This window comes from Melospiza georgiana, chromosome 29 (assembly GCF_028018845.1).
Source record: "Melospiza georgiana isolate bMelGeo1 chromosome 29, bMelGeo1.pri, whole genome shotgun sequence".
Taxonomy (NCBI): Eukaryota; Metazoa; Chordata; class Aves; order Passeriformes; family Passerellidae; genus Melospiza; species Melospiza georgiana.
In genome coordinates this window covers 6,433,853-6,461,755 of record NC_080458.1, presented here as the reverse complement: position 1 = coordinate 6,461,755, position 27,903 = coordinate 6,433,853, and the positions used below count along the sequence as shown (strand labels likewise).

At 49.4% G+C, this 27,903-nt stretch overlaps 1 protein-coding gene across 2 annotated transcripts; it reads right to left on the bottom strand.

The window, feature by feature from the left end:
• Positions 1-1,585: 1,585 nt before the first annotated feature.
• Positions 1,586-22,028, bottom strand: LARP4 (La ribonucleoprotein 4). 2 transcript variants are annotated; one of them, XM_058042107.1, is made up of 16 exons: positions 21,955-22,028; positions 16,827-16,974; positions 15,543-15,701; positions 15,145-15,220; positions 14,525-14,661; positions 14,192-14,295; positions 13,123-13,233; positions 12,692-12,745; positions 11,882-12,091; positions 11,334-11,437; positions 8,453-8,677; positions 7,734-7,782; positions 7,377-7,535; positions 6,708-6,835; positions 5,794-5,962; positions 1,586-5,511 (listed from the first exon to the last, which is right to left on the bottom strand). In XM_058042107.1, exons 1-16 carry the CDS (start codon positions 21,970-21,972, stop codon positions 5,173-5,175), a joined length of 2,190 nt encoding a protein of 729 aa, XP_057898090.1. In that variant the 5' UTR covers positions 21,973-22,028; the 3' UTR covers positions 1,586-5,172. The 2 variants fall into 2 exon arrangements, with proteins under 2 accessions (XP_057898090.1, XP_057898088.1); XM_058042105.1 differs by lacking the exon at positions 21,955-22,028 and adding an exon at positions 17,175-17,326.
• Between the last annotated feature and the right edge of the window lie 5,875 nt (positions 22,029-27,903).

Below are 27,903 nucleotides of genomic sequence, written 5' to 3'. Positions count from 1 at the left end.
CCGGTCCTGCTCCCAGTCTTGGGTCCACTCCCCATCCCCATCCCCGGTTCTGCTCCCGATCCCCAGTCCCAGTTCTGCCACCGGCCCATTCCCTGTCCTGGTTCTGCTGCCGGGCCCTTTCACCAATCTTGGTTCTGTTCCCGCTGCCGATTCCAGTCCCTGGTCCCGGGACCCGTTCCACTCCCATCCCCAGTCCCGGTTCTATTCCCGATCCCCGGTTCTGGTCCTGTCGCCCGTCCCTGCTCCTGGTGCAGCCCCCAGGCCCTGTTCCCGGTCCCGGTTCTGCTCCAGGCCCATCCCCAGCCCTGGTTCTGCTCCTGCTCCTTCCCCTGTTCCCCCCTGTTCCCCCATTCTCAGGACCCCACCACCACCACCACCACCTGCACTAAAACCATTTCACCCTCCACAGACACAAGTAACAACTCAGGCAATTGTGGTTTAAGGGTTTTTTTCTTTTTTTTTTTGGTTTGTTTTCTTTTTTTTTTTTTTTTTTTTTTTTTTTTTGGTGGGTTTTTTTTTCTCTTTTAAATCAGCTTTATTTTTCTAACTGTTATTTCAATTTCCCATAGCACCTTGGCAATGTCAAAAACAAATACAAATACATGTATTATCATTTGAACACTTAAAGCATGAACCTACTTTACACAAATTTTGTTTTGGACATTTTGACAACAGGAATAAACCAGAACAGACAGTCTAAAAGCCAGATAAGTCGCTTTTTTCTCCTTTCCTACCACTTTGAAGAGAGATCGTCAATGCCAAGGGGAAGCTGGATTCATCTGGGAGGAACAAGATGTCTGTAGTAACTCGAGCTCAATATATTATCTGAATATTTTGTATTCTATAAAAATTAGAACAAAACCCATTTATGCACAGTCTGTTTACATTTGAAGTTGCATTTTTTTTGGAAACTGTATCCATAACTGAAGTTCCATAAAAATAAACATCTGGTTCTTAAATATAAAATTTTAAAGTTGTTACAGGTTAGTTTGCAGATGGATTTTTTTTTTCAGAAATAAGTTGCTTTAACTCCATTTCAAGTCCTCCCAACTGTACATTAAAAACAGACTCAATGAACCTCTTGAAGTGCCTGAGCTAAAGGCACTGAAGAGAAGAGCCAACTAAAATACTACAACAACCCAAAATTATGTACCATCCTAAAGGAAGCTCAGACTATATGGAATATATACACGCAAAGAAGAGCATGATAAATCATTCAGATTAATGGCAACAATCTTACGTTTCAGAAGGAAATATCAAAATTAGAAACAAAAACTCTATTGCATATCTGTAGTAATCAAGGATTTACAAAAAAACTCATCAGAAGCCATTTCCCCCCGAAGTGCATTTCTGTTGCATCATCTGTAATACAATGGTGCATTTTACAAATTTAAAATATCATCTGTACATACCAGATATCTCAGCCCAGGTAAACTCAACCTGGGAACAGTAAAAATCGCAGACAGTTTCAAGACAATTAAGCTGATATTGACAAAGTAGTAAGGCCATAGCTATTTAACTACAGTAAAGCATTGATTAAGTCACTTATTTGCTACTGATCTGCCACAGTATCATCTTTCTCTTCTGGTTAATAGTGGGTTACTTTTTTTATTTCCTACAGCTAAAACTGCACCATCATACTGTGCCAGGCTAATTAAAGAAAAACAAAAAAACCAACAAAACAACAAGAGCAGGAATGTAAGATACTATAAAACTAACTTAATGTTAGAAATCAAAAGAAACAAAACTTTTTGCACTTTTAGTTTTACTATCACATGCAAAGAATTTCTTCTTTTCACTCCCCAGCAGAAGCACGAGAGAGTGCCCCAATCTTTTCCACACGCAGTAATTTGGAAAAGACCTGAACTGGGAAGTGTATTTCTGTCCCAAACAGAAGTCAACAACTCTGAAAACAAGTCACAGTTCCTAAAACTGAAAGTTAGGTGTGATTTGCACCTCCTGGTATTTAACATCAGCAGAGCAGGACAGTTTGTATCCCGCGAGGGTAACCCCAGAGGGAACAGGAGAGCTCTGGGCCCTTGGAGAGCACCTGGAGCCAGGTGAATCCAGGAGCTTGGGTCTGGTTCCAAACCACCCCTCTGTCCCAGTTTCCCCAGTCTGCCCAAAGGACAAACTGCTGGGACAGACGCAAGATCCCTCCCAGCCCAGCATGAGAGGAAAAGGCAAAGCCAGTCCCTGCCAGGTCCCAGTGCTGAGGAGAACTCCCACCCCAACACAGCTTCACAGCCTCTGTATCCAACTGGGAATTTCCCCCTGCACAGAAAAGAATAGAAAGCAAAAAAATAAAACAAAGAAAAAACCAAACCCCAAACCACAGCTGGAAATGGTGGAATTTGAAACGTGAAATCCTTGCATGCAGGAAGGAACGTGAAACCCTTGCATGCAGGTGTGAAATTCATCGTTCCAAGTGCCCTAAGCTGAGGGAAGTTTGGATATGCTGGGAAAAGCCAACAGCTACAGCCTGACCTGCATCCCCTGCACACGAGGCAGGAGCTGCTGCTGCTGGGACACCCCAGGATCACAGAGCACCCCCTTCCCACACCCCACGAGGAAGATGAAGCCACAGCTGGGTTGGGTTTTCCCTCAAAGCTCCATTTCACCACTCAGACCCTCGCAGCACAAGCAAGTCACTGACACTGGATCAGGGAATTTTTTCCCAGCCCACTTTCCTCTCAATTCCTCCTCCAAACAGCCAAAGCTGTCAGATCCCAACGCTGCCTCAACGTCCCAGAACACATCTCCCCTGAACACCCATGAACCACCCTACAGGCTTGTTTTGTTCCAGTTTGGCTGCAGGAATTGTTTAGAGCCTTTAAAACTAATTCAACTTCGCATTCACTGCATTTCAGGACTTTGACACTAAATATTTAAACTTGCCTATTGTTCCAACAAGAGTAGCATCATCAAAATAAATGGAGAAGGGTCTGTAAGGATCCCTAACTGTGGATGTGATCAACGATTTTTTTTCACCAAATTAAAAAAAAAAACCTCCCAAACCCAGTACAGGTAGTTTCAAAGTGAATAGTGATTTTAGGGTTTATATATACATATATATATATAAAAATATATATATGTATACATACTTCAGGACCCGAGGAAATGGCAGGAAGCTGAGCTGGAGAAGGTTGAGGTGGGAGATAGGAAAAAATCCTTTCCCAGAGGGGTGTGGGGCACTGAAGAGGCTCCCCAGGTGAAGGGGGTCACAGCTCCAAGCCTGTCTGATCTCAAGAAGCATCCAGACAATGGTCTCAGGCACAGGGTGGGATTTTGGGGTGTCTGGGCAGGGCCAGGAGTTGGGACTCCATGATCCTGATGGGTCCCTTCCAAGTCAGCCCATTCGGTGATTCTCTGACTCTCTCTTTTGTAACATGCCTAGAAATGAACAGTTAACTGCATAAATACATTATATTGTGTTATGAATCAACTCAAAGCAATTGCCAAGCTGAATAATAAGTTAGAGAAATGACAACTCTGGCTTTATATATATATTTATAAAAATAGATATGAGTGTTCTCCAAGCAGTTGATAGAGAATTCCTACTGAGGCCCAAGTCGCCAAGGGTTATCTGGCTAAGAAATCAGAAGATGAAAAATTTCACAGTTATTTTAACTGCCACTTACATTCATTCTATGGCAACACGAGCATATATTACTAAGATGGTTACGGAATATATCACAATTGAGTTTTCCAGTGTTCACAACTTACAACTTTAAATTTGTACACTTGCTATTCACTAAAAAAAAAAAAGAGGAAAAAATAAAGATGTGATTCTTACTGCTGGAAGCTACTTTTCCCTAACGCTTTATACAGAACTTTGAACCCTGGTATGCTGATTTTGGCAGATTAATGCGCTGAATGTTCCTATTTCGGTCATTAATCACCCTGAAACTTAACCACTTACTGCACAATAGTGTTGCAAATTCAGTCAGCACACAGCTGGCAAGGAGCCACTGCTCCAGAGGGGATTTCCTTAACTCTGCATCTTTAGTTCCACTTTAAACAGTTAAAAAGAGTCAGTTGCTATGACATCAGCTGTAAACAACGAGTTCCCAGGAGCCTAAACCCTGATTTCTGGCAATACAGCAGCCAACAGCCTATTCCAGAGTCAGCACAGAGAAAACCCAGCCACAGCTCTGGTTTGCTGCCCAGTCATCCAGAGATGACAGAGAGTGCCCAGAGTTCCCACCTGCAAGGCAGAATTCAGCATCTGCAGCTGGAATTCCAGGCTCCTTACCTGTGCAGGTAACACCACCTGCCCATCCTACCCTGGGGCTGCCTCAGGAAAACACACCAAGAAAAATGCACTGAAGTCTGTAATAAAGAAATTAGAGAAAGTAACAAGAGAGGGAAAAAGCAAACAAACAAAACCCCAAACCTAAGGAGTTGCCCTCAAAAGGAGGCGAGCAAAAAGGGCATAATAAAGATTCTCACATGCTCCCTTTGCCTCCTTCCACTGCGTCTACGAGACAATTTCTGCTGTCCACACACTCTCATCTACAATCCAGTACCCTGCAAAACTTATACCTTAAAAAGCTTGCTGAATGAAATATTAGTAAGGTCAAGAGACTCTACTTCAAGCTGGAAACACATGGGTTACACTACAGTAGTACATTCAGTTTTCATCATCAGTGACTAAGTGATGACAACAGGTCTGGCTGCACTCGCTCCGCTCATGCTGCTGCAGAGGCCTCTGCAATGCCAGGCCATCCATGGCAGACAGACCAGCCCACAAGCCAAACGTTAAATAGGTTAAAAAAAGTTCTAATTTTACAGAAATGCTCATTTTCCAAAAATAATATTCTCTTATCCTTTGCCTCCTACACCGAGGGACAGGTTAATTTGTCAACTCATATCCTTTCACTTTGTCAAAACGCTACTTTCACAATCCCAAAGCTGATTTCAAGCAGGAAACCCTCTGCAAATTAAAAACAAAAATACAAAAATTATAATCTCTATATTTATAGTGATTGGAATCCTCCAGCATTTGTGAAATCACTTTTAGAGATGAATTTTGGGACCCTCCACAACTTCTCCACACAAGCCACACTCCAGTTCAATACTCCCCTTCCCGAATCCTTCCCTCCTCCTCAGTCTCTCTGCTGCTCTTTAGTCCACAGCTCAAGTGAAACAGAATCATTGGCTGGCCCAGCGTTACTTTGGTGACCGGGGTGGCACGAACTGCTCCTTGCCCGCGCGGCGCGGCGCTCCCTGAGGCGAAGATCTGCGTCCAAACTGGCGCCTCTGTTCCCTGATTTTGGCAGCAGCTCCCCTGGGAGCTCCGCTGCCGCGGAAGCCGCAGAAATCCTTCATTCTCCCCTCGGGCCTCTCGTGAGGAGCCTTCTCCGGAGCCTTCTCCGCCGTACCGTTCTCTTCGCTTTTGGCAGGGGCCACGATGTTGGTGCGGTGCTCCCTCAGAGGCTGCACGGGGACTGGAGGGGGCTCCTTTGGGGGCTTCTGGCAAACTTCGGCGTAGCTGAGCTTGCGAGGCTCCTTTGGGAGCAAGGAGCAGAGTGAGGTTTATGCACCAGAGCCACCTCCCAGCCCAGGCCAGGCATGAAGCCAGGACACAACAGCAGCAACACACACACACAGCGAGCAGAAGGGAGCTCCCAGGTGCACCACCAGCTCATCCTGGAGCACCGTCAGGGGCACAACCTGGAGCACGACCAGCTGCACAACCTGGAGCACCACCAGCTCATCCCGGAGCACCATCAACGGCACAACCTGGAGCAAGCCCCCTGTGTCATTCCCAATCCCTGCTCTGGGCCTTACCTGTGTTGACAGAGCAGGAGCTGCACTTGCTTGAGCAGAAGGTGAGGAGGTGTTTGTCCTCGGCGGCTTTGCAGCACTGATGGGACAGACGGATGCCGGCGGAGAAGCCGGGCTGGCCACATCCTTTGGAGCAGACACTTCCTCTGGTTTGCTCTCTGGCTGAACCGTGCTGATAAACCAACAACAATTCGAATTAAAACCTATCGACACTCAGGTTTCAGAGATTATTTCCTTTTTTTGAAGTCAAAGCACAGAACAGAACAGCACAGCCATCCCCACCATGATCTGGTGGCCTCTGGAGAAGATACCACCCAACATTACTGCCAGACACTGGGGGGAGACTTTGCTAGAACATGCAAATGGGTCACCAGGCTCTGGGGGCATCAGTTCCAGCACTGCCAGACAGGTGAGGAACTCTTCTGCACTGGGGTGGCCTCACTCCAGTTCTAGGGGCAGTTTGGGCACCACATTATCAAAAAGATCTGAAGCTGTTGGAGAGGGTCCAAAGCAGGATCCGGGGGTCAGGAGGGTCTGGAGGAGTGGCTGAGGGCTCTGGGTCTGTTCAGCTGGACAAGGGGAGACTCCGTGGGGGCTGCAGCTTCATCCCGAGGGGCAGCTCCCATCTCTGCTCCCTGTGACCAGGGACAGGACACCAGGGAACCACTGCAGCTCTGCCAGGGCAGGGAAATCAGGAGAGGATTCTTGTGCCAGAGGGTGCTGGGCACTGCCCAGGCTGCCCAGGGAATGGGCACAGTCCTGAGGCTGCCAGAGCTGCAGGAGCTGCTCCAGGGATGCCCAGGGTGGGATTGTTGGAGTGTCTGTGCAGGGCCAGGAGCTGCACTGGATGATCCTTGGGGTCCCTTCCAGCTCAGGACACCCCAGGATTCCATGGTGTGCCCATGTTCTCTGCATACCTCAGCACCACAGGCTCAGTCTGGCTCGGGGAGCTCACACTGGGCACGGGTGGTTGGGCAGTGCTGGGCGTTTGTTCTTCTGGAGCAGGAGCAGGAGCAGGGCAGGGGCACAGGGAGTCTTTGCTTTCCTGCAAAGACACAGAGCAAAAGTTGCAAAATACAGAACAATTCTCAAATTGCTCCACAATATGGCACTGTAAGACATCTGAAAAGTGGGGTAGTCCCAAAGGCTGCTCAAGTCCTGATGATAGGAATTTTACTTCTTTTGGATCATCACCTCTAAAGCAATACCTCCTTATATGGGCAAAACAAGCAGTGGGTAAAACCAGAACTAAGGCTAGGTCATCCAGAATGTCAGTGCTTAGTCCTACCAGCTCAAAGAAGGGATTAATCTGGCAAAATCCCTTGCCCACACTTCACTAAACTGTTCCTACTCCAACAGCCAACATTCCTCCTTTGCCCACTTTATTTCTAAACACCACTCAGTTTACAACAGCATAACTGCATCAGCCCTAGCTGCATTCCCTCAGAGAAGAAAGGGACAATGCACTATGAGGTCTGGGATTAAAGCACTGAATACATGGCTCTAACAAACCAAGCCTTTAACAGGGAAAAGGGAGTCCCAGCACCCAGATATGCACATGTGAGTACAGAGACAGGACCAGGCACCTTCTCTTTGCAGACTCCTTTAACGACGTCGGACATCCTGCTCTCCAGCACAGGCTCTCCCAGGATTTTTGCTGTGCTGCCAGGCAGAGGTGGGAAATTGGATGCAAGCAAGTCAAACTTTGGTGTCTGAGTCTTTGTTTCTGCTGAAGGCTGAGGTCTCTGGAGAGGGAAAACACAAGTTACTAGAGTTGTAACACTGAGCAGTGAAAGCCCTGAGCAAGTGTCAGGAACTTCCTAGAGAACTGTAAACCCCCAATGTAATCTGAGGATTTAAGGACTCTGCCATTCATTCAGTAACTGGGAAGCCAACACTCTGCACTTTGTGTGACTCGTGCAAAAAAGGGAAGCAGAACTTACTGAAACCCGGTCGTCCTCCCGTCTCCTGCGACCTCTGAACACGTTCCTCCTTTAAAGACAAGAACAGCAGTCAGTGCATGCAGCCAGCTGCAGTGGGCACTGCTCTGCATGAGGGCAGCACAGCTGCCTGCTGAGCCTTCCCACACATGGCTCTGGGATGTTCTCCCTCCTCACAAGGGGCCAAAGTTCCAGCTTTGGAAGAAGTTGGAAAAGAATCAACATGGGAACAGCTCCTCTTTCTCAGCTCCCCGCATGAGCATCTGACTGAGCACAGGGACAATTATTTTATAGTAATAAACTTCTTAGTCCGATTTCTCACTGACCTGCTCTTTCTAAACCCTGAGTTACAAAGAGATAAAAACAGTTAATCTTAAAATACTGAGGAGCATCAAATACCCAACTGAGGATTCACTTATTATTTACAGCAATACAGATGCCAACTTTACTTCAGCATCTGTTTTAATTCAGGAAACAAATCAGTTACTTTAAAATAAAGACACCTCACTGTCTTACAGCCAGCTGTTTGTCAGAGTAACTACCAGCTGGAGAGTGAAGCTGGAACCACTCCTGCCCCCAGGTCAGCATTTACTGCTCTTGATTTACTTAAGCATCAGTTTTCTCGTGGCTGCTCCTTACAGAAATATATTTTGTGCTGATGGTCGATATCTTTGGCTCACACAAGCCAAGTTCCAGTGTGACACACAGGACACAGCCTTTACCTGCCCCTGCCGACGCCGTAATCGCCGTTCTGCTCCAGCTGTGCCGTGGGAGAATCCTTCTGGGAATAGCCTTGGTCTTGGTGCCCCGTTAATGAGCTGTTGTGGCGCTCCATGACAAAATTCCTGGAGCTGGTTCTGCTCAGGTCCCCCATGGGCAGCGCCCCGGCGCCGGGCGGCCCCTCCGGGTGCTCCGAGCTGCTGGATGAGCGGAAATGGGGCTTGACCCTGCAGGGACAGAGTGGGAGCTGTGGGACACCCAAACTGAGGAACCACAGCAGGGCAGGAGCTGTGGGACCCCCGTGCTGAGGAACCACAGCAGGGCAGGAGCTGTGGGACCCCCGTGCTGAGGAACCACAGCAGAGCCACCACCAACTGCAGCTGATTCACAGCTACAAGAAAAGCAGGCCAGCAAGCAGCAGAATTCCTCTTTGAGATCGCTGCCCAAAAGATACCCGAGAGGGGAAATAAAACCCCAAAACCCAGGGGTCGCAGAAGAGCCAGAAGAACCCAAAGAGGAATTTTTCCTCCGTCTGGGCCTGCAGCACTGGCACAGGGCATTGGAAATGGAGCTGGAGAAACAAGCCAAGGCCAAGGAACAGACTGATCTGGCCACAGGCAAACAGACTGAACTGAGACACAAGGCCAGGAGTGACTGAACATGGCAGATCAGGCCAGGGCAGCTGAGCCCTACCATGCATGGCCAGGCTGCTCCCATTCCCAAACCCCCAGCACTGACTCTGCAGCTCCCAACCCACAAATGTTCCACCCTGTTATTGATTATTCAGCTTTAAAGCTGTGGTTCCTTTGAGCACAGACACAGCTCTGCACTCTCAGTACTGCTGCAAGTTCAGGCTCAGGGTCTTAAATGCAGAACTCTCCAGAAAAACTCAGTTCCAGCACAATATGGAACATTTTTCTGGAGTAGCATTTAGGTGTCTTCAACTATTTTCTACTTTTGCCCCTCACTGGTTTTCCATGCAGCACTGATCAAAGAACCTAAATTCTCTCTCCTTTGGTAAACTCTGCACATGTCATAATTTAAGGACAGCAGGAGGATTTTACACACTTGCTGTTTTTAAACAATCTCATTATAACATTCCATGAAATCAGAAGAAACTCTCCTAGTGCCAGCCAAAGTACAATTCCTCCATCTCCCTTTCCCACAAGGATGTTGCAACAAATCAGCACAAAATAAATACGAGTGGCTTAAACAAATGTTTAGCTACAGAGAAAACTCCAGCAGTTAACTATTAACTGTCTGTACCACAAAACAAATCAGGTTTGACGGGCCAGGACAGAAACCCAAAGGCAGCAGCTGGATGAACTCTCCAAACAAGCTGTTCTGCAGGTCAAGAGGAGATTTGCTGAACAGAGATGAATTCACACTTCCCAGCTTCAAGAACCAGATTTAAGGGCCCAGTAAAGTTTTAGTTTCCCATCAGCAACAACCACAGGGAGAAGGTGGAGCAAAGTCAACTGAAGTCTGCCATTTCATCCAAGTTGTTCTCAAAATGGCACATTCTGAAGTCACTGTTCAGCCCTCAGATCTCATAATCTTAACCGTCATTGAGAAGGCCACAGTCTTGTCTGGGCAGAAGAGCAAAGCAGAAAAGACAAGGAAAAATAAAGGAGAGAAAAAAAAGAGCAGAGAGGAGGAGAAATGATGTGAGAGCAGAAGGAAGGAAGAGCAGGAGGAAGGACAAGCAGGGAGCACAGGCTGCCCAGCCCCAACTGTGACCTGTTCTCTCTTAGCGCGATACTTGATCATCACTGGGCCGCCAGGACCTGCACACACTGACCCTAAAGCTGCCACCTCAAGCACCCAAATCTTACAAACTGAAGCCTTTACATAATCAGGATTTTAAAAGCTTGAGGTTATGCAGATGTGATGTACAATGAGGCATTTCAAGGTGCTAGCACTTGGATGCCACAGTTCTTGCACAGCTGCAGCATCTGTGCTTCCATGAGGGCCCATATACCTGAGAGCTTTAGAGATTTTAAGATTGTGCACAATTTAAAGCAATAAAAAAAAAGCCAAACCACCTTTGTCAAGATGTGAGTTTGAGGCTGAGCAGCTGCAATTGGAGCAGCTGCTCCATGTTCCAGGCAGTCACGCTCCCAGTCCCACAGTCTGGGTTAAGACTCTGCTGAGTCACCACACACCAAAGCTTGAAGTTCCCCTTCTGCCAAGAGCCACAGACCTGAACTGCACCACAAACCCACTCACAGCCCTGGCAGCTGTTGACTGATCTCTCTAACAATACCAACAGCAATTCCCATGATCCCAGCCCAGTGCTGCACACAAACTCCCACCCCCACACACAGGTTACTACTCCATTGTGTTCACAGAGCAATTGCTCCAGCAATACAAAGCGTTTCCTCCTCCCCAGTGTTTGTGTCTGAGCTAAGTCCTTACAGCTCTCAGGAAAGATGGGGACAAAGCAAATAAATTACAGGAACAGCCCCAGCATCGAGCAGTTGGACGCAGCAATCAGGACAAGCAACTCCCACTGCAGGAACCAGCAGCTCCACAAGGCTGATCCCAGCAGGAAGGCTTATGTTGTGCTGCAGGAGTTTATAATCTGTGTATAACAAACATAATTACAAGTATGACCTGAGGAGGAAGTTATTTGTCTGCAAAATTCCTCTGAGGCTTTTAAAGGAGTTACCTTGGCTCTCTACAGCACTGTGTCCATTATTTTAGGCTCTTAAGCTGCCACCTTCTACTTCATTTTTTTAGTAAAGTTAAAAAACATCACTCATTTGATGAAAAAAAATAAATAATGTGGTCCCATCACACTGCATGGGGCATGCAAGGAACACTTGAGGATCTCAGCAGTGCAAGTTTTGCAGGAGCAAACCCCTGGCAGACCTCTCTTACCGATTCCTGTGGAATGGGCGACCTATACTCAGAGAAGCAGCATTTGTTTTATATGATCCTGGTGTATTAAAGCCATTCACAAATCCACCGTTGGGAAACGGGGCCTGCAACAGACACAACAGTCTCAGTGGCTGAGCTACAAAGAGAAGGTCTGCAGATTAATGATCAGCTTCAGCAGTTACTCATGGCTGTAATTTCACACTGGGCTACAGCATCTATTGTGGTGGGAATTCACTACTCCAGCCAAATCCCCACAGGTTTACAGTCTGCATCTGCTTCAGCAGAGTTCCCCCATTCCTGGAAAAGCTGTGGGCTCTTCCAGTAATACAAGCTGCAGAATAATGGAATTTCACACCAAAATTCCTTGAAATACGTGGCAGCCAATGGTGAGACTGGCAGCTCCTCTGACAACGTTGCTTTATCAGGACGTAAGTGTCACAAAACAGAAGGATCTGACCAAGAAACCTGGAACACCCCCCCACCCTAGGGATTATTAACCAAATCCCCCCTGATGGGCTGGGCTCCTCCCCTTCTCAGCTGGTACTCACCAGTGGTGTCTCAAAGTAAGGTGCAGGATTTGGAGACCACGTCTGAGGCACGATGCTGTAAATGGAGTACTGCTGAGGGCTATATACAGGCTGCATAAACAGGGGGGAGGCAAACTGGGCTTGGGTCTGCACGGGCTGGGGATACACACTGGAATCCACCACCCGGTAACCATTCTTAGCAAAAAACGTGTTGATGGCTTTTATCCTGGCCTGCAAGACAGCAAATCACACCAGGTGTCAGCTGGGAGAAAAGGAGAACGTGGAATCTTTCTTGCCTGCTGGAGGGATGTGAAGGTTCATTACTGTTTATGAATAAAAACTGATAAAATCACTCCAGCTCATAATCCCACAGCATGATAAGGGGAAGGACACATGTTGCTTTAGCTGGGTGATCAGTAAAACTGAAGATAAATGCAGGAACTGTCCAGACTCCAATCGTGACAGCTCCTCTCACAGTCCATGCACTTTGCTCCAGCCTGCTTTGTGCAGCAGCCAACTCAAGGCTCACAGTGGCAGGAATCCCTCTCCTGAGCTCTGCAAACCCAGATTCTGGGGCAAGTGGAGAAGGGAAGCCAGCACAGGAATGTATTTCACCCCCCCTGGGAAGTAGTGCTGTGAGTAACCAGCAGTCACTTGAACTGTAATTTGTCAGAGCTCCCCATGACCTCGTTCAGTCTCAGCCTCCAGAGCCAGAGCTATGGACTATCCCACTGCTGAGTCCTTGGATCACCCCCCACAAATGGTCACCATCATCCAAACAGAAACAACACAATGCAATCCCAACAGAAACAGCAGCTAAAGCAGCCTCACCATTACTGGCTTGCCCTGAAAGGTTTTCACTTCTTCCCTTAAGTATTTGAATGCCTGCAGATACAAAAAAAAAAAAATCAACATTAGAATATCTTGATCAAGTTGTACTTCCCAAAGGATGTTCCATGATTTAACACGAATGTGCAGTCATGTGCTTCCCTGTCAGCCCAGCTAAATTCATTAACACTTTAAATTCAGGACTCTAGTGCCAGTCATGGCCAGAGAATGCCAAGGCAAGAGCCAGGCAAGGGAATTATAACCCCACAATCTCTCACCTTTGGTCTTATTAACCAGAATCTGCCAGTAATCTCTTAGAACAACAAAGAGGGGATCAGTAAATAAATATTTCTTTTAGCTGCAGGAAGCACAAGTGCACTTTCTCTGAGCAGGGGCAGGATTAAAGCTGGGGTGCCAGAGGAAGGCAGCCTTACCTGCTGGGCGTCGGTGTCAGACTGGAATGTAACGTACCAGTTGTTGTTGTGAGCAAACTCACAGCTTATCACCTTGGGGCAGTTCTCATTCTTGAACAGAGCCTTCACCTCCTGGGGAGACAAGTTCAGGGCCCTTGTAAGTGACCCAAGTTTATGCTCCAGCTCCTCGGCTGCTGCTCTCCCCTGACCAGGGATGTTTTCTTATTCCCCTGACCAAATTACCCTCTACCACAATTCCTACTTCAGCCTCCTGGGCTCCCCAAGATAAAACAGAGCAACCACAGCTGTAAGAAAATCAAGATCTGTGTAGACCTGGTGATACTTTCATATGAAACAGGTAGGAAAAGTGTGGCTTTAGATCAGCAGAGTCATGGAGACAACAATGATTCCATGAAATATTTCTAAGTCAAGGCGACCTGACAGCTTTGCAATAATCAGATTGTAAAGAGAAGGACAAGCAGCTGCTCAGAGTTTGCATTAAAAGAACTCGTTAAAAATGCTGGTAGACTAACACCATGTATTACAACTTTAAAAAACAAAGAACTAAATCATTCTGTTTGCCAAGTATCAGGAGGAATTTTATTATCCTCCCTCCTCGGGCATAATGAGCTCAGCTCATGCTGGGGCTCAATGAATGAGAAATGTTTAGCAACATTTCTTGCTGCCAAAACAACTGTCTGACTTCAAGCAAAGTTATTGCTGTGACAAAAATTTAGCCTGAATTCCAAGCTATGCCCTGGACTGTTTTATTTTTGGATCTGAAAAGAAACCAGTTCAAACTTCCTTCCAGAAAAGCCAAGCTAGCTCAGCTTTGGGGGGAAAAAAGTTTACTTAAGAAGGTTTAAATATAGTAGTAAATAATGGGAAGGGATAATAACAATAAGTTTTTGTTTTGGATATTTTGACACTGCACCCAAGCGGAAAAAGTTACTGATGTGGTCTAGAAGAAAAATATCTGTGTTTAATCCAATTAAACACCAGCTGACCTTTCCCTGGTGCTCTTTGAAGCCCTGTTGAAAACACCTTCCAAAACCAGTACCAGTTACTTATTTCCTTTCTCCTGATTTACCTCTATAGGTGTAGTTTCGGGGATCTCACGGAGAATGATAATGCATCGTTTGTGGTTTGGTCTGACTTTCTCCCCCCTTTCATCCACTTGTACCATAGGAGAAGCTGAAAATAAAGTACAAAATTTGGACATCTCAGCAGTAGCAGACTCTCTTCTGGACTTTGGAACAAAGAATGAGAATTCAGGAGTTTGGATGAGCTTCCTACTCAATAAAGCTCCTGTCACCATTTACCAGAACAACAAACCCTAACCAGCTCAGAGACTGCAGTATCTCTCTGAAGCATGGAAGGATTCTTTGTGCTACTGACACAAATATCAAATTCCCAGACTTACATCTCAAAACTTCAAGAATAAGGTCCATGTCCGTTGTCAGCTTCTTAATCCCTTCCATGTTGGCAATTGTCCATATTGGAACAAACTGATCACTGTCCATCTGAGACATCAAGTAGAGATCCTTTGAAAGATTCTCTCTAAAAAGATATAAAATTATTATTTAATAAAGATCCCGAACTTAGAGAAAACTCAAAACAAGAGGATAACTATAGGCTTAAATAAATATTCACCAGTACCATTCACAACCAAAACACCCTCAGGTTTTCTCTCCTGGAAGAAATCCCAGCAAATCAACACAAAGCAGAGTAAGATAATTTTAAAAACTTAATGAAGTTCTAGTGCCCTACACATTTGTCTGCAAAAAAGATCTGCCAAAAAGACTTCTGGTGCCACACAGGACATGATCTCAACATCTTATGACTGTGGAGCACAAAGTGATCCTCATCCAAGGACAGAGCTGCACAGACAGGACTGAAACAGCTGGAAGGTGCCACAGGGCTTCTACAGCACATCAGCAAATCCTGGTTTGTGTTTTTATCAGGATGATGGTACATATCAAGCCAAGAAGAGGGATATTTGCCAAAGATTATTTAATAAAGGGTTTATACCACTGCACTTACCGAGAGAAGCAGAATTCAAGCTGTTTTCTCAAACATTCTCTGATATCTTCTGTGGACACAGTGGAGCTGCCATCGCCTGAAAGGGACCACATCCACCATCAGCTCCCACTTTTATGGCAACAAGACCAGGCAAGGACACATCTCATTGCAGAATACAAGAATAAATCCCTCTGGGTATGACTATAAACTCATCCAAGATGATTAAAGACCCCCAGACACCACTGCCTCAAAATGACTCTGGTCCCACTTTGCACTTGTTTGGCCACGTGTTGAGGGCATACTGGAGCTTCTTGGGTACACACGGACATGTCAGAGTTCTAACTTGGTCACAGCACACTTAGAGCAGCTCCAGGGGGGTTACAGACACTGACAGCAGCATCTGAACTTTTAACACTCACCAGACACTTCATAGATTTGGTATCCCAGATCTTCAGTCGCCAGGACAATTCCATTTGCTGACGCCTCATCAACTCCTGTGCCATTCCTTGTGGCTTCACAGGACGGGGAATACATCACTTCATACTGCTTGCAGCTGTCCTCTGAGATCTCTATGTTACCTGGCAGCAGGAAAACTCCTGTCAGCTTCAGCACATTTCCCTTTGAAAAATTCTGGCTACCAACATTAACACAAATACTCAAGAAAGCTGTACCTCAGAGTGTCTAACCTTAGCCTGTATTTCTTAGACTTTGTGTTGGATAGAACTTTTACCTCTCCAATTTCAGGAAGATCTGGTTTGCACCAGGCTCTCAGGGAAAAGCAAATAAAAGTAAATAAAGGATCCTGAAATTGATCCCCAAAGTGGCATAGAATCTAAACACCAGTCCTTCCACGTGAAATTTAAAATATTTAAGTGAGGTTGCTAAAAACAAGGGATGAAAATTGCTTACACTGCCTCAATTGCTTCACTTTGTTATGAAGAGACAAATGAGTTTCTGTCAGGCAAAGCACAAACCCAGCGCTCTCTCCTCACTTCTGCTGACTTACCAGAAACCTTTGACAAGGCCATGCAAGCTGAATGTTCTCTTCTTTATCCCTAACTTTTACTAAACCATTTTGCAGGGAATCTTCTGCATCCTCTGCCACGCTTTGAGTCACCTCAGCTACACCCTGGATCGAGTCTGAGCCAGACAAGTGAAACCAGTTGAATCTTTAGTTTACACTGCCTGTGTGGCAAGGATGGGAATGGGACTGCAGTGGAACGGCCTGAATGAAAGGAGGTAACCACGGGTACTGCACAGGGTTCTGCTCCAGAATAAATTTGTTCTGCTCCAGAACAAACACTCCTGACAGTGCTCAGCAGCACCTCCGTCCCCCAGGATTGCAGGTGGCCCTCAGATCTCATTTTCCTGTTCACAGGGTCCAGTGGATGCTCAAGTGCAGCCATGGCATGAATCCATTTCTACACATTCAGCACCCTGCTCCCTCTTAGCGCGTTACTTGGTCATCACCGGGCCCCTGAATCCTGTTCCAGCAGAGCTCAGAGCCCTTCCTGAAACCTTCCTAAGAACCACCACCCTCACAAACCACCTGCTGCTTCCTCATCTTCCTTCACAACACTGCTCCATCAGCACTCAAGGACAGGAGCTCCTGTCCAGAGCTTCCAGAGGTTGCTCCTCACAGCTGAGCTCCCCAAGTGCCCCCCAGCAGGGGCCATATCACGACCCCTGTCCCAACACCTCACCCTCAGCTGGAGTCCCCTGGGCTGCTGCTGTCTCCTGCCACGTGTGCTCTGTGCCATTGGTGGGGGGCACGGCCTCAGCACTGCCCTGGGGCACTTCTTGCCACACTTTTGCGTTGGGGTTCAAGCCAGCACCTTTCGATGTTACCTGCTGAAGAGAGCAGAACGCTTTGGTGAGTGAGAGCAACCCAGAGAAGCCTCAGAAGTCAAGCCAGGAAATACAGGCAAATTTAGTGATTGTCTCTAGAGTTCCACATCTCAAGTGTCTACCCAGCTATTAAGCACCTATGTGATTTTTTTATCAATGAAAACAGGAAAATCCTTGGTATTTTCCAAGTATTTCGTTTCTACCTCCATGAGAAGTGTTGCCTTCAACCTCTCTTTATTGACATCCGACAACATCAGCGGAGGCAGCGGCTACTCGGCAAGGACTCTGGGAACTCATAAGCTTTTAAAGACTTGACTGTCATAATGCTCCAGTCCCCTTTCACCAGAAAGGGAAATTTTCCCTCCTCCAGACCCCTTCCTAGAAAGGAAGGTAAAAAAACATATGTCAAGGAGAAGAAACTGTATAACTTAACCGAATTAGTGACATCTGTACTAACCAAGCATCAGCTGCGCTGTGTCAGGATTCCTCCTGAACTTACCCCAGTCCTACCCCGTTCCCCAGGAATCTTACACACATCAACAGACACTATTGATTTCCTCAGACTGGTAACCAAGGAGATTAAAGGTTTTGAATTGCCAAGACAAACTTACACACCATCCCAGCCTGCTGGGGAGAGAACAGGATCTGCTCACTTTGGGCCTGGGCAACAAGGACCATAATTAGAGTCAAAGGGTTACAAAAGAAACAGACAAGAAGAACTGCAAGACTCCAGCCTGGCACCTGACACAGAGAAACACTCATTCCCATAGCACAAGGTAAGAATCCTTCAAGGTCCCTCTCCCAGAGCTGCTCAAAGGCATTTTGGGTGAGGAATCCAACAATACAGCAGTGGCACAGAGGAAAAACATGGCTTTTGCTCCTTTCATGTAGAGAAATAATAACTATAGTTATAGAGCAGTGAATAGAACTACTCTTTTGCAAAAATTCTCCCCGCAGGATATCCCAACACCCCACAAGCAGCTGTAACAGTTCCTCCAGCCACTGAACGATGCTCCACTTCACTGCTGCAATTTGCTGGACTTTAAAAGGTGAAAGTCATTAATCCAGCTCATATCCACAAACACACAGATAAGCAAGCTGGGCATGTTGGAGGCCAGGCTCCTGCATCCTGAAGTTAAGGAGTGGCTCACTACCAGGCCTCAAACACACAGCACAAGGATAAGGAAGCAGTTGCAATAGCTTTAGAGATAATTCCTCTGCCAAGGTCACACCTCGTGCCAGAGCTGTTTGCTGCAAGGACAAGCCCCAGCTCAGTAACAAGAAGCCTCCAAAAACTGGAGAAGTTCAAGACAACCGTGTGAGAAGCAAAACAAAGACCACGGTTTTTGCAAAGCTCTGAGATTCAAACCCCCCACGCACAAGTGATTTAATCCACATAGCAACAGAGTCTTCCCCTCCCGTTAATCTTTGCCCAGGAGCAGAGCTGGAAACTGGAAATAGTTCAGGGTGAAAGGACACACGTGTATTTCCCTTTGCAGATTTCAGAGTAGCTGTTCCCCAACAAAACCTGCACAGCAAAACCCAGTAACCTGCTGCAACTACAGGCTGTCACTGCAGTTCAGCAGTTCCAAACTAAGTTCTGGTCACTCCTGGGCAGCATCACCTGCCCACATGGGCTCCTGCACACAGATCCAGAGCCAGCAGTTCCTTGAACTTACTTTTCAACAAAGCAAAAAGAAACAAGACACATCCAGGAGATGATTCATTCTTTTCTAAAAATAAACTATGCCTCACTACCTACATCTCTAAGGCTAGCACTGAGCTCAGGCCTAAAGTAATTTGCAGGAATAAATGTGACAAAGTGAAACTGAAACACTTTGTTGTGGTTACTGCATTTCTGGAGGTGACTGGGACTAAAAGCTTTCTGATGAAGTGATGAACACAATGGCTGGGACACACACCTGGAACAGAGCGTGGGCCACTTCCCCTTGTGCTACAAACACTGAGCTGTGACAGCCCAGCAGGATGCAGCCCTGCTCTCACTCATCTTAACAGCAAAACCCCACAGACTGCAGAGGATAAAAAGTCCCTAATTTACATCAGCTTTTGGGAAATTCATGCTGCGCTCCACGAGCAAAATCACTCCGTCCTGGCCAGCGGCTCTTCAGAAGAGAAGGCCAAAATATCAATTCTTGCTTATTTAACTGAGGCTACAAACACTGAGCCCGTGGGATTGGCTGCAGCATGATCCTCCCAGCTGCTATCGGGAACTTTCATGACGAGGTTAAAGCTTTACAGAGTGACAAAGGTTGGGAACACTCGCTGGGATCCACGAGCTGACAAAGCTCTCCTCCTCAGCACAGCTTCCCCTCTCGTTCACACCACTTCCAGCAAAAGTGGATCAAAGATTCCTCCAGCAACTCCTAAAATTGGCTATTGAAGAAAATTCTCATTCTGAAACATGGCAAAGGATATTTTTCTTATTGTAATTACATCTAAATTACACTTAACCAGATTCAATGAAGTTAACAAAATTGTAGGCATTCAAGAGTTTTAAAGCATCAATTTTAATATTAACTCAAATTATTCTGCAACCAAAATCCTAACTCAGATCTTGTGAGAGATTTCCTAGAGTAGACAAATTCTGTGAAACAGAAATAAAGCAAAAAAATCCAGAAGAGAATTTAACCAAACTTGTGAGGGGAGAAACGAACCCTTTTCCAGAAATGGAAACGTAAGCAGATGGAAAAAGCCCAAGGTCAGCAAAGCTGTGGGAGGCAGCTGAGAGAAGCCTTGTGCTGGCTGGGGCACAGGCAGGTGGGGACCCTGAGGGGCTCAGACTCGTGTGACCACCCTCTCTGAGGGGAGCTGATGCACACTCAGAGGCTGGATAAGGAGAGGTTGGTGTCAAACCAACACACACAACTCCTTCAGAGCTGCTGGCAGGTTTCAGGTAACAGTGCAGGGCTCTGCTAACTCCCAACCTCACAGTAACTTCAGTGGTCACAGCAACATCCCTCCCACCAGGAGCTGCAGGGTTTGCCATTGGGGAGCCTCCTCCACCCCTTGGAAAAGCCAAGGCACAGCTGTGCTGTCTGAAGGTGGTACCTGGGTCACAGGGGTGTGAACAGGGGCAGTGTGGGGTCACAGGAAGCCTCACCTGCTCCAGAGGCCCAACAACACTCAGTGCTTCCCACAGTCCTGGATTTCTAACCAGGAGACAGCATGGGCAGCATTTCACCCACCTGAAACACACAGACTCCCATTTCCCCAAGAAATTACAAATATATGGAATTAGGAGCACATACCCATCTGAGTGGAGGCCAGCAGCCATTATCAATTCCATTTCTCTGGATGTATTTATTAATATTCCAATCTACCTAATATTAACTGTTAACACAGATCCTGGCTTAGCGGGAGAAAAAAGTCCTGCCCCAAACATGAACCTATGAAACAGCACAAGCCTTACACAACCATCACTGCAGAGATTTGGAACTAAAGGATGTTGAAGGAAACCCAATTCCCCCTCACACACTGTGAAGGGCTCAGCACAATCACCATGTAAACACTGACAGCTACAGCAACTCAGCCAATCCCCCTGAAAACCCCGGGACTTCCACACATTCTGTGCTGTATTTTCCAGGCATCCCCAAAGATCCTCAGATAAAGCTGCTGGCTGCTCCCAAGCATCCAACTGCAGCATTCCAGGACACCTAGCTCTGAGCTCCCGTTCTCTGTCCTGGCAGTGAAAATAAACCTTCAGAAAGTCCATATGCTCCTCAGTAACTCAAAATTAAATATTACTGAGGCTTCCAGAATGAAGATCACAGGAACTCGCAACACCATCAGAGAAAGATCAGAGTTGAGTTCGTGCTTTAGGACTCCCTAAAATCTCAAAGTGCTGATGAGCTCCAGCTCCCACCCGCAGCAACGGCAGCAGCCATGTGCTCCCTGATCTGCTCCAGCTCCCGTCCACATCTCCATCCCCACATTCCAGAACCTGCTTCGTGCACCCGGGGCCTCTCGCCACGCTCAGCCTGGGATGAGGCAGCTGCTCATGACTCCCATCAGCCTCAGCAGTTCCTCTTCCAGCAGAACAGTGCAACCCCTAATTCTCCAGGCCTGTCACCGTGTTCAGGACAACTTTCAGTCCTCCCCGCGAAACCAAGGAACATTCAGCTCAGAACTGAGGTGATTCACTTAAAAAACAGAACGTGTTTCCTAAACTGCTTTAATGAGAGGTTCCTAGGCACGGAGCACATGTTGGTGTTTGTGTGTGAGCCCACCAGCACCATCTCCCCCATCACCCGAACAAAACCTCTGGGCAGAACCCCCCGAGCCGAACCCCTGGCGCAGACACAGCCCAGCGCCCGCCCGGCTCCCCCCGTGACTCCCCCGGCCCAGGCAGCTCCTTGCTCCGTGCACGTTTCGGGACAAAACTCGGTGCAAAGTTTATGGCGGCCACCCGGGTTCGTTCAGCAAAGGCTAAAAGCGCTTGGCCGAACCCGTGAAAGGCCGTGAGCAGGTGAAGCCCCATCCCGGGCCACAGCGGACACGGCGCCCGCCCTCCTCGGTGACCTCCAGGGCCGGGCCGGGCCGCGCTGCTCGTCCCGCCCGGACCCGGCGCGCCGGGGAACGGCAGAACCACCCCCTCCCGTGCCACAAACCACCCCCGGTGCTTAATTAACGCAATTAACGAGGCGCCGCGCTCGGGGCAGGCCCCGCGGGGCCGCCCCGCGTGTCGAGGGGCCGGGCCGGGCCCGCTCCTGGGAGGCCTCGGGGAGGCCCCGCGTGTCCCGCGTCACCTTCACGGCCGGGCCGCGGCGGCACCCGAAGGTCACGGCGGCGCCTCCCCCGCCCCCTGCCCCGGCGGAACCTTCCAGAGCGCCCCCCGACCCCCCCCCACCGGCCCGCGGCCGCCACCCCCGGATCTGCTGTGTCAGCCCCGTCCCCTCCCCCGGCGCGGCGTGCGCGGCCTCCCGCCGCCGCCGCCCGCCACATGGCCCGGCACCGTCACCTCACCTCCACGAACAGCAGCATCGTGCCGCCGCGGCCGGCGGGCCCGCGCTCCCCGGTGCCCGGAGCGGCGATCGGGACACGCGGGCTCCGCCTCCGGCCGCGCCGCCCGGCCCGGCCCGTCCCGCCCGCTCCCCGCCCGCCGCCGCCGCCTCTTCCGGGCGCACCGAGCGCGTCCGGGGCACGGCCGGGACGGACCATTACCGCGCGGGAGGGGGGGTGCAGCTGCCCCACCGGGCGCCGCCAGAGGGCGCGGTGGTTGCAGCGCCGCGCGCGGGGGAAGCGGCGTCCCCCGCGGAGGGAGTGGAAGGGCCTTGAGCCGCCTTGTGGAAAATTCTCGGATTTGGGGTTTTGGGGGGTGGTTTTGGTTGGTTGTTTTTTTCTAATTAAAGAACTCATAATCCTTTATGCTTCCAACAAACCGCACACACCGGCACGGTCAGACCCCGCTCCGACCCCACCGGCCGCCCCGGCCCCTTTTTTCCTGATTTTCCCAGTTTTCGGGCCAGCCCCGCGGACCCCGCAGGGACACTGCGGAACAGGGCAGCGATCCCGCAGTCCCGCTTCCCTGTGCCCGTGCCCGGTGCCCCCACCGGGGGTGCCCAGGGACTGTCCCCTCCCGCTGTCCCCTCCCGGTGTCCCCCATCCTGCCGGCAGACCCCCGTCCACCCTTCCCGGAGCCCCGGCGAAGGAGCCGGAGCGGCTGCCAGGGCTCGGCCCGGCCAGGAACGGGTGGGGAAGCGCTGGGAAGGGGCCGTGGCTCCGGTGGGAATGTCACAGGAGCAGGATTTCCTGCAGACAGCACCGATATAGCCAGGGCACGAACCCACGGCAGGCTCCTGCAGGAGGCAGCCCTTGGTTCGGCCGACTTGGGTGTCCCCCCAGACACACAGAGGGAGCAGCAGGAATGATGCTCTGAGGGTATTCCTGCCAGGAAAACACACCTTGAAACCACTTTGCTTCAGAGAAAGACCCACAAAATATATTACAGTGCATTGAGGGGTAACTGGTTGGTTTTGGTGAGAGAATTAAACATTGTGGTGTGGGTGGAGGATGGAGATTCCAGCCCTCAGGTCCCCTGCCCTGTGAGGGACCTCACCAACGCCATCACCTGCAATTAGGGCTGGGCAGATCCGTGTGGATAAGTCGGAGCCAGGGAATAATCAGGGTCCATTGAGGAGATTAAACACAGAGCACAAGCTGCCCAGCAAACACGGCCCAGCTGGCAGGCCCTTGGCTGTTCCGTGGGTAGCAGCTCCAAGACATGGAGGAGTGAAAGAAAAAGAAACAGAAATTGAATAAGTTGGAGCAGGATAAATGGGAGGGGACTGTTCACACACTGAATCCTCTCACTGCCAAGAGCTGCCCGACCGCAGTCCACAGGGACAGCACGGGAGCAAACCCCTGTCAGATCAGAGTTTGTCACATCAGGCACTGGTCTGTGCTCTCTGGGACCAGGGACGGGAGCCAAGGGAACAGCTGGAGCTGTGCCAGGGGAGGGTTAGGTTGGATATCAGGAAAGGTTCTTCCCCCTGAGGGGTGTCAGGCATTGAAAAGGCTCCCCAGAAATGGTCACAGCCCCCCAAGGCTGCCAGAGCTTCAGGAGCATTTGAACAACACTCTCAGGTCCATTGTGAGAGTGGGAGCTTCTTCCTTCTCATCCCCTTCTCTGCACTTGTCCTCTCGAAAGCACTTTGCAACCATTAACTCCTTAATCCTCACTCACACCCCCAGGAAGGGTGAGCATCACCCTGGCTCATAAACCTCCTGAGCTCCAAAGCTGCTCCTTAATTTTGAATGTGCCCAAATGGAGCTCTCAAAGCAACGAAGGGATCACAGCATGGAATTGTTCTCAGCCCCATTTCCAGACCCGCTGAGCACCTGAGATCCCACAGAAGCTGAGGACTCCTGGAGCCAGGCTTTGCTGGGATGTAAATTACCACTAATGCTCAGATTAGAGCATTTCCCAGCAGTTGCTTCTGCCCATTCCATGGAAACACCCAGCTGGTAAAGGCTCAGTGTCACCAGGACATTTCCAGCTCAGGACCCGTCCCAGCCTCACTGGAAACCCAGCCCTGCTCCATAGAGTGAGAAAGGAATTCCTGCTGGGTGACAATTCTGTGTCAGCCAAGAGAGAAATGCAGGAGTGACACCACTCGAGCCAGGACACGACCAGGTGCTGCTGTCACCTGTTGGGAGGTGAAACACCCAGCTCTGTATTTTATACCCGGGCAGGTTCTTTCCTGTGAGTCACCAGCTGTGACTGAGGCATGGGCAGCTCCCCTTGAGCCCCATCCAGGCAGCCCAGGAGCTCCCAAAGCCTTCCCCCAACAGCTGGGTTTGGGGTCATGGCACAAACAATTGTTCCTCCTGCCCAGGGTGTTCCAGAGCAGAGTGAGCTGGTGGACACACAAATGAGACATCCCAGCCTGAGAACAAGCAAAGGGCAAGGCAAGGAAATCCTTTCCTACAGCAGCCCTCACCCAGCTCCATGGAATCAGAATATGGAGCCATTTCTGTCTTGTTAGAGTCAGATTATCTGATGTGAGCCACTGCCAGTAAAAACTGGGATTTCCTGTCACCAGCCTCCCTCTGCTCTATTGACTTTTCCTTGCTTCGGGCATACCTTATGGATTTATTCCTCATTCCCCAGCAGAAGGGATCCAGCTGCATTCAAGGGCACCTCCCCTGTTCCTCTAGAGCAGGAGCATCCCAACACTCAGGAGGGTTGTGAGGACCATGACACAGAGACCTGAACTGGAGCAGAGCCTTTCCCAGCCCTCAGAGCCAGCAGGACACCCCCTGGTTTCGCAAGAGGAAACTCCACCTCGGGGTAGAGCAGAGGGCACCAGGAATTCGGCCTTAGGAAGCCAGGAGTGAATGTTAAAACCACGAGGCAGAGCAGTAGGAGCGGTGCTGGGTGAGATTTATGGCTCCTGGGTGTGAGCTGGGACCTCCCACTGGCAGCTCCCAGGTCTGGGCTCTCCCTTGTAGTGCAAAGTGCTGCTCCTTCCACAAGTGTGCTGAAACAAGGAGTCAGCTCCCCTTTTCCTGGAGTTTCACTGTGTCACACCCACTCTGGAACGGGTGCTCACTTCAGTCCCAGCCGAATGCAAACACCAGAATAAAAGCAGGGCCTGTTTATTGTCTCTGACTCTGATGAGCTCCCTGCACAGCAGATTTATCTGTTGGTTACCTGGGCATCAACTGCCCGAGGGGTCCAAGGCCAGTCCCTGGTTTAGGGGAGATGTTCTGTCCATGTTCCCTACATTTTGCCCTGTGCCTGCAGAGCTGATGCCAATGTGGCTCAGCCACCTCTTGGCCCTGGTGTTTTGTCCAAAGGTGCTAAATTTGGTTACCACACCTCTGCTGCCATCCTCACTATCAGCAAGGAATAAATATTTTTACACAAGGAATAAATATTGAGCTGGCCTCACTATCTCTGCCTCAGCTCCTGTTGCCTCCTCCCAGGCAGCAGAGCCTGCAGGATTACAGGGTGTTCCCACCACAGGGCTGAGCAGATGCTGCCAGGGCCTCTTTGGTGGCTCTGACACAAAAGGCTGGGCTCAGCAGCTGCTGGAAACATCTGGCTTTAATTCTTCCTTAAAGCCACGGCTTTCATTTGGCCACCAAACCACGTCCCTTTCATCTCTCCAGAGGACCAACCCTGTGGCAAAGCTGACTCTGTCTGTCCTTACCCTGCATTATCCTGCAGGAAGGAAGTCCCAGAAAATTCAAGGCTGTGCTCCTCACAGGGGAGAGTCTTGGAGAGAACAGCAGCTCCCAGCTGACAGGTTCCTGCTCTTCTGTTCCTTTAAAATCATTCTGGACACACATTCCTCCATCAGCATGGTTCCAAGGGGCTCAGAGTCCAGCTTAGACCTGATTTCCCCTAAATTCCCTGGGCTGAGAACCCAAATGTGAAGAGTCAACAGAAGTGACAAGTTGTGCTGAGCAGGCCAAAGGGTGTCCTTGGGCTGGAGGGAGAAACTGTGTCTGTTTAGAAATCCCTTCAACTGAGGGTGCTGAAGGTTTGTGGCTGGGCTGGCAGGCTGGGAAGAGGGCTGGGAAAAGGCCTTGGCGGGATCAGAAACACCAGCAGGGGCAGTTTACTCAACAACACTTGGCTGATAATTCTGCTATCAATAAACCCGAGCAGGGAGATGTTTTGAACACTCGGAGTGTTTTTTGTGCAGTAGAAGAGGCCTGGAGTGAGAACTTTGGAGGCTGGAGAGATCAGCTGCCATCACATGATCCTGTGGTAACCACAGCAAAGTTTTATCCAAAGCCAGGGAAACTCTTGGCTCTGCTTCTGGGCCTGAGCTCAGCAGAGATTGTGCCATTGTATTTTCACAAACTTCCATCGGTGCTGAAGCAACTGATTGGCTTTTCCAGGCAAAACTGAGTCGTGCTGTGGGAGAGGTGCCTTGGGCAGCTCAGAGCCATCACGGGGTCTGATCCAAATAATGCCAGGCCAGCCCAGCTCCAGGGGCAGCCAGCCCTGAGCAATCCATCTCCTGTGGCAGACCCTGGCCACACCCAAAGCCTTGGCAGGGCTGGAGTGTAGAAACTGTGCTATAATTTCGAATAAACCAGCTCTTCCCATCTGCCTCCTGCCCTGCTGCTGGGCCACGCTCTTCAAATGGCCACAGGGAAAAGGTTTTACCCTTTTATTGAACGTGATCAAATAAAACAATCCATGCAGGGGACAGCAGGACAACAACAGGCTCACATGGACTCACAGCTGCCTGCCGGGAGCAGGGACCTGCCCTGGAGCACAGTATGGGGGATTTTTCTGTAGCTCAGGTGGTATTTTTGGTACTCAGGATTTTCCCTTCTTGCTACACTGTATTCCAGCCAGGAAACCCTCCAGGGCATCCAGCCAGCAGGAGCTGATCTGCAGAGGAACGTTCAGGAGAGCTCAGGTGTCCCTGTCCCACCTCTCCATCCAGGTCAGAGCTCCTGGCAGGGAGGAGGAGCGAGTGAATCACCAGGAAAGGGCAGGAGCAGGAAATGCAGCTGCAAGGCTGACCCAGCATGGCTCCTCCTGGACCTTGGACAGATGGAGCTGGCCAGGAGTTAATGTTTAACACCTCCAAAGGCCTCGGCTCAGCACAAGGCCCTGCAGACACCAGGGAAATCCTGCTTGGCCAAGAGCTGTGCTGGGATGGTCCCAGGGCTGCACTTCTGCCTCAAAGGCAGTTAAGTCACAAAAGTCCAAAGAGCCTCACAATGTCCTGATAAGCACCAGAAAAGAGATGGAGAAATGACATTAATGGCATTAATTTGTTCATTTGGGCAGCCCTGTCCCGGGCACAGCAGTTCCCACCATCAATAAGGAAAAGCTCATGAGTTGTTTGGATGTGTTGTTTCCAAGGAACTTGGCAAAGCCCCAGGACTTCCTGCTCTCCCTTCTTTCCCCATCTCTCATTCCTCTTCCCAAGGGCATTTAAATCCAAGCTGGACAATCCTGGCTAAAAAGGAGCACACGGTGCCCCGGGGGCAGGGCAGGACCCAGCACCTTAATCCCAGCTCGGGTTACTCAACAGCAGTTTTGGATTCCTGTTCCTCACTTCACCCTTGTAAAGTGGGAATGGTGCTTCCTGAATTCCCAACGCTGCCCGAGTCACGTCTGAGGGCTAATTAGGAATGTCCAAAAACTGGATGAGTGGCTGTGAGATGCTCCCTTGCTGAGGACCAGGAACTCAGATTTTCCTGCTCCTCCAACCAGGATGCCAAGGACAGCCAGGAACTGCCAGGAATGGGCTCAGCAGTTCTGCCTCTGTCCCACAGGGCACACACATCCTGCAGGGAATCCATCCATCCATCCATCCATCCATCCATCCATCCATCCATCCATCCATCCATCCATCCATCCATCCATCCAGTTCATTTGTGGCCTCTGCAATAACCTGACATTGGTGGGAAGGATTCAGCCGTGTTCAGCAGGTGGAT

Excerpts from the sequence above, each read along its gene's own strand:
- LARP4 (XM_058042105.1), bottom strand. The coding sequence starts at position 17,225 with ATGTTGTCGGATGTCAATAAAGAGAGGTTGAAGGCAACACTTCTCATG. Across the intron at positions 15,702-16,826 it reads CCAGGGGACTCCAGCTGAGG|GTAACATAGAGATCTCAGAG; the intron begins GTGAGGTGTTGG and ends TCCTGCTGCCAG. Across the intron at positions 7,783-8,452 it reads TACGGCGTCGGCAGGGGCAG|GAGGAACGTGTTCAGAGGTC; the intron begins GTAAAGGCTGTG and ends TTGTCTTTAAAG.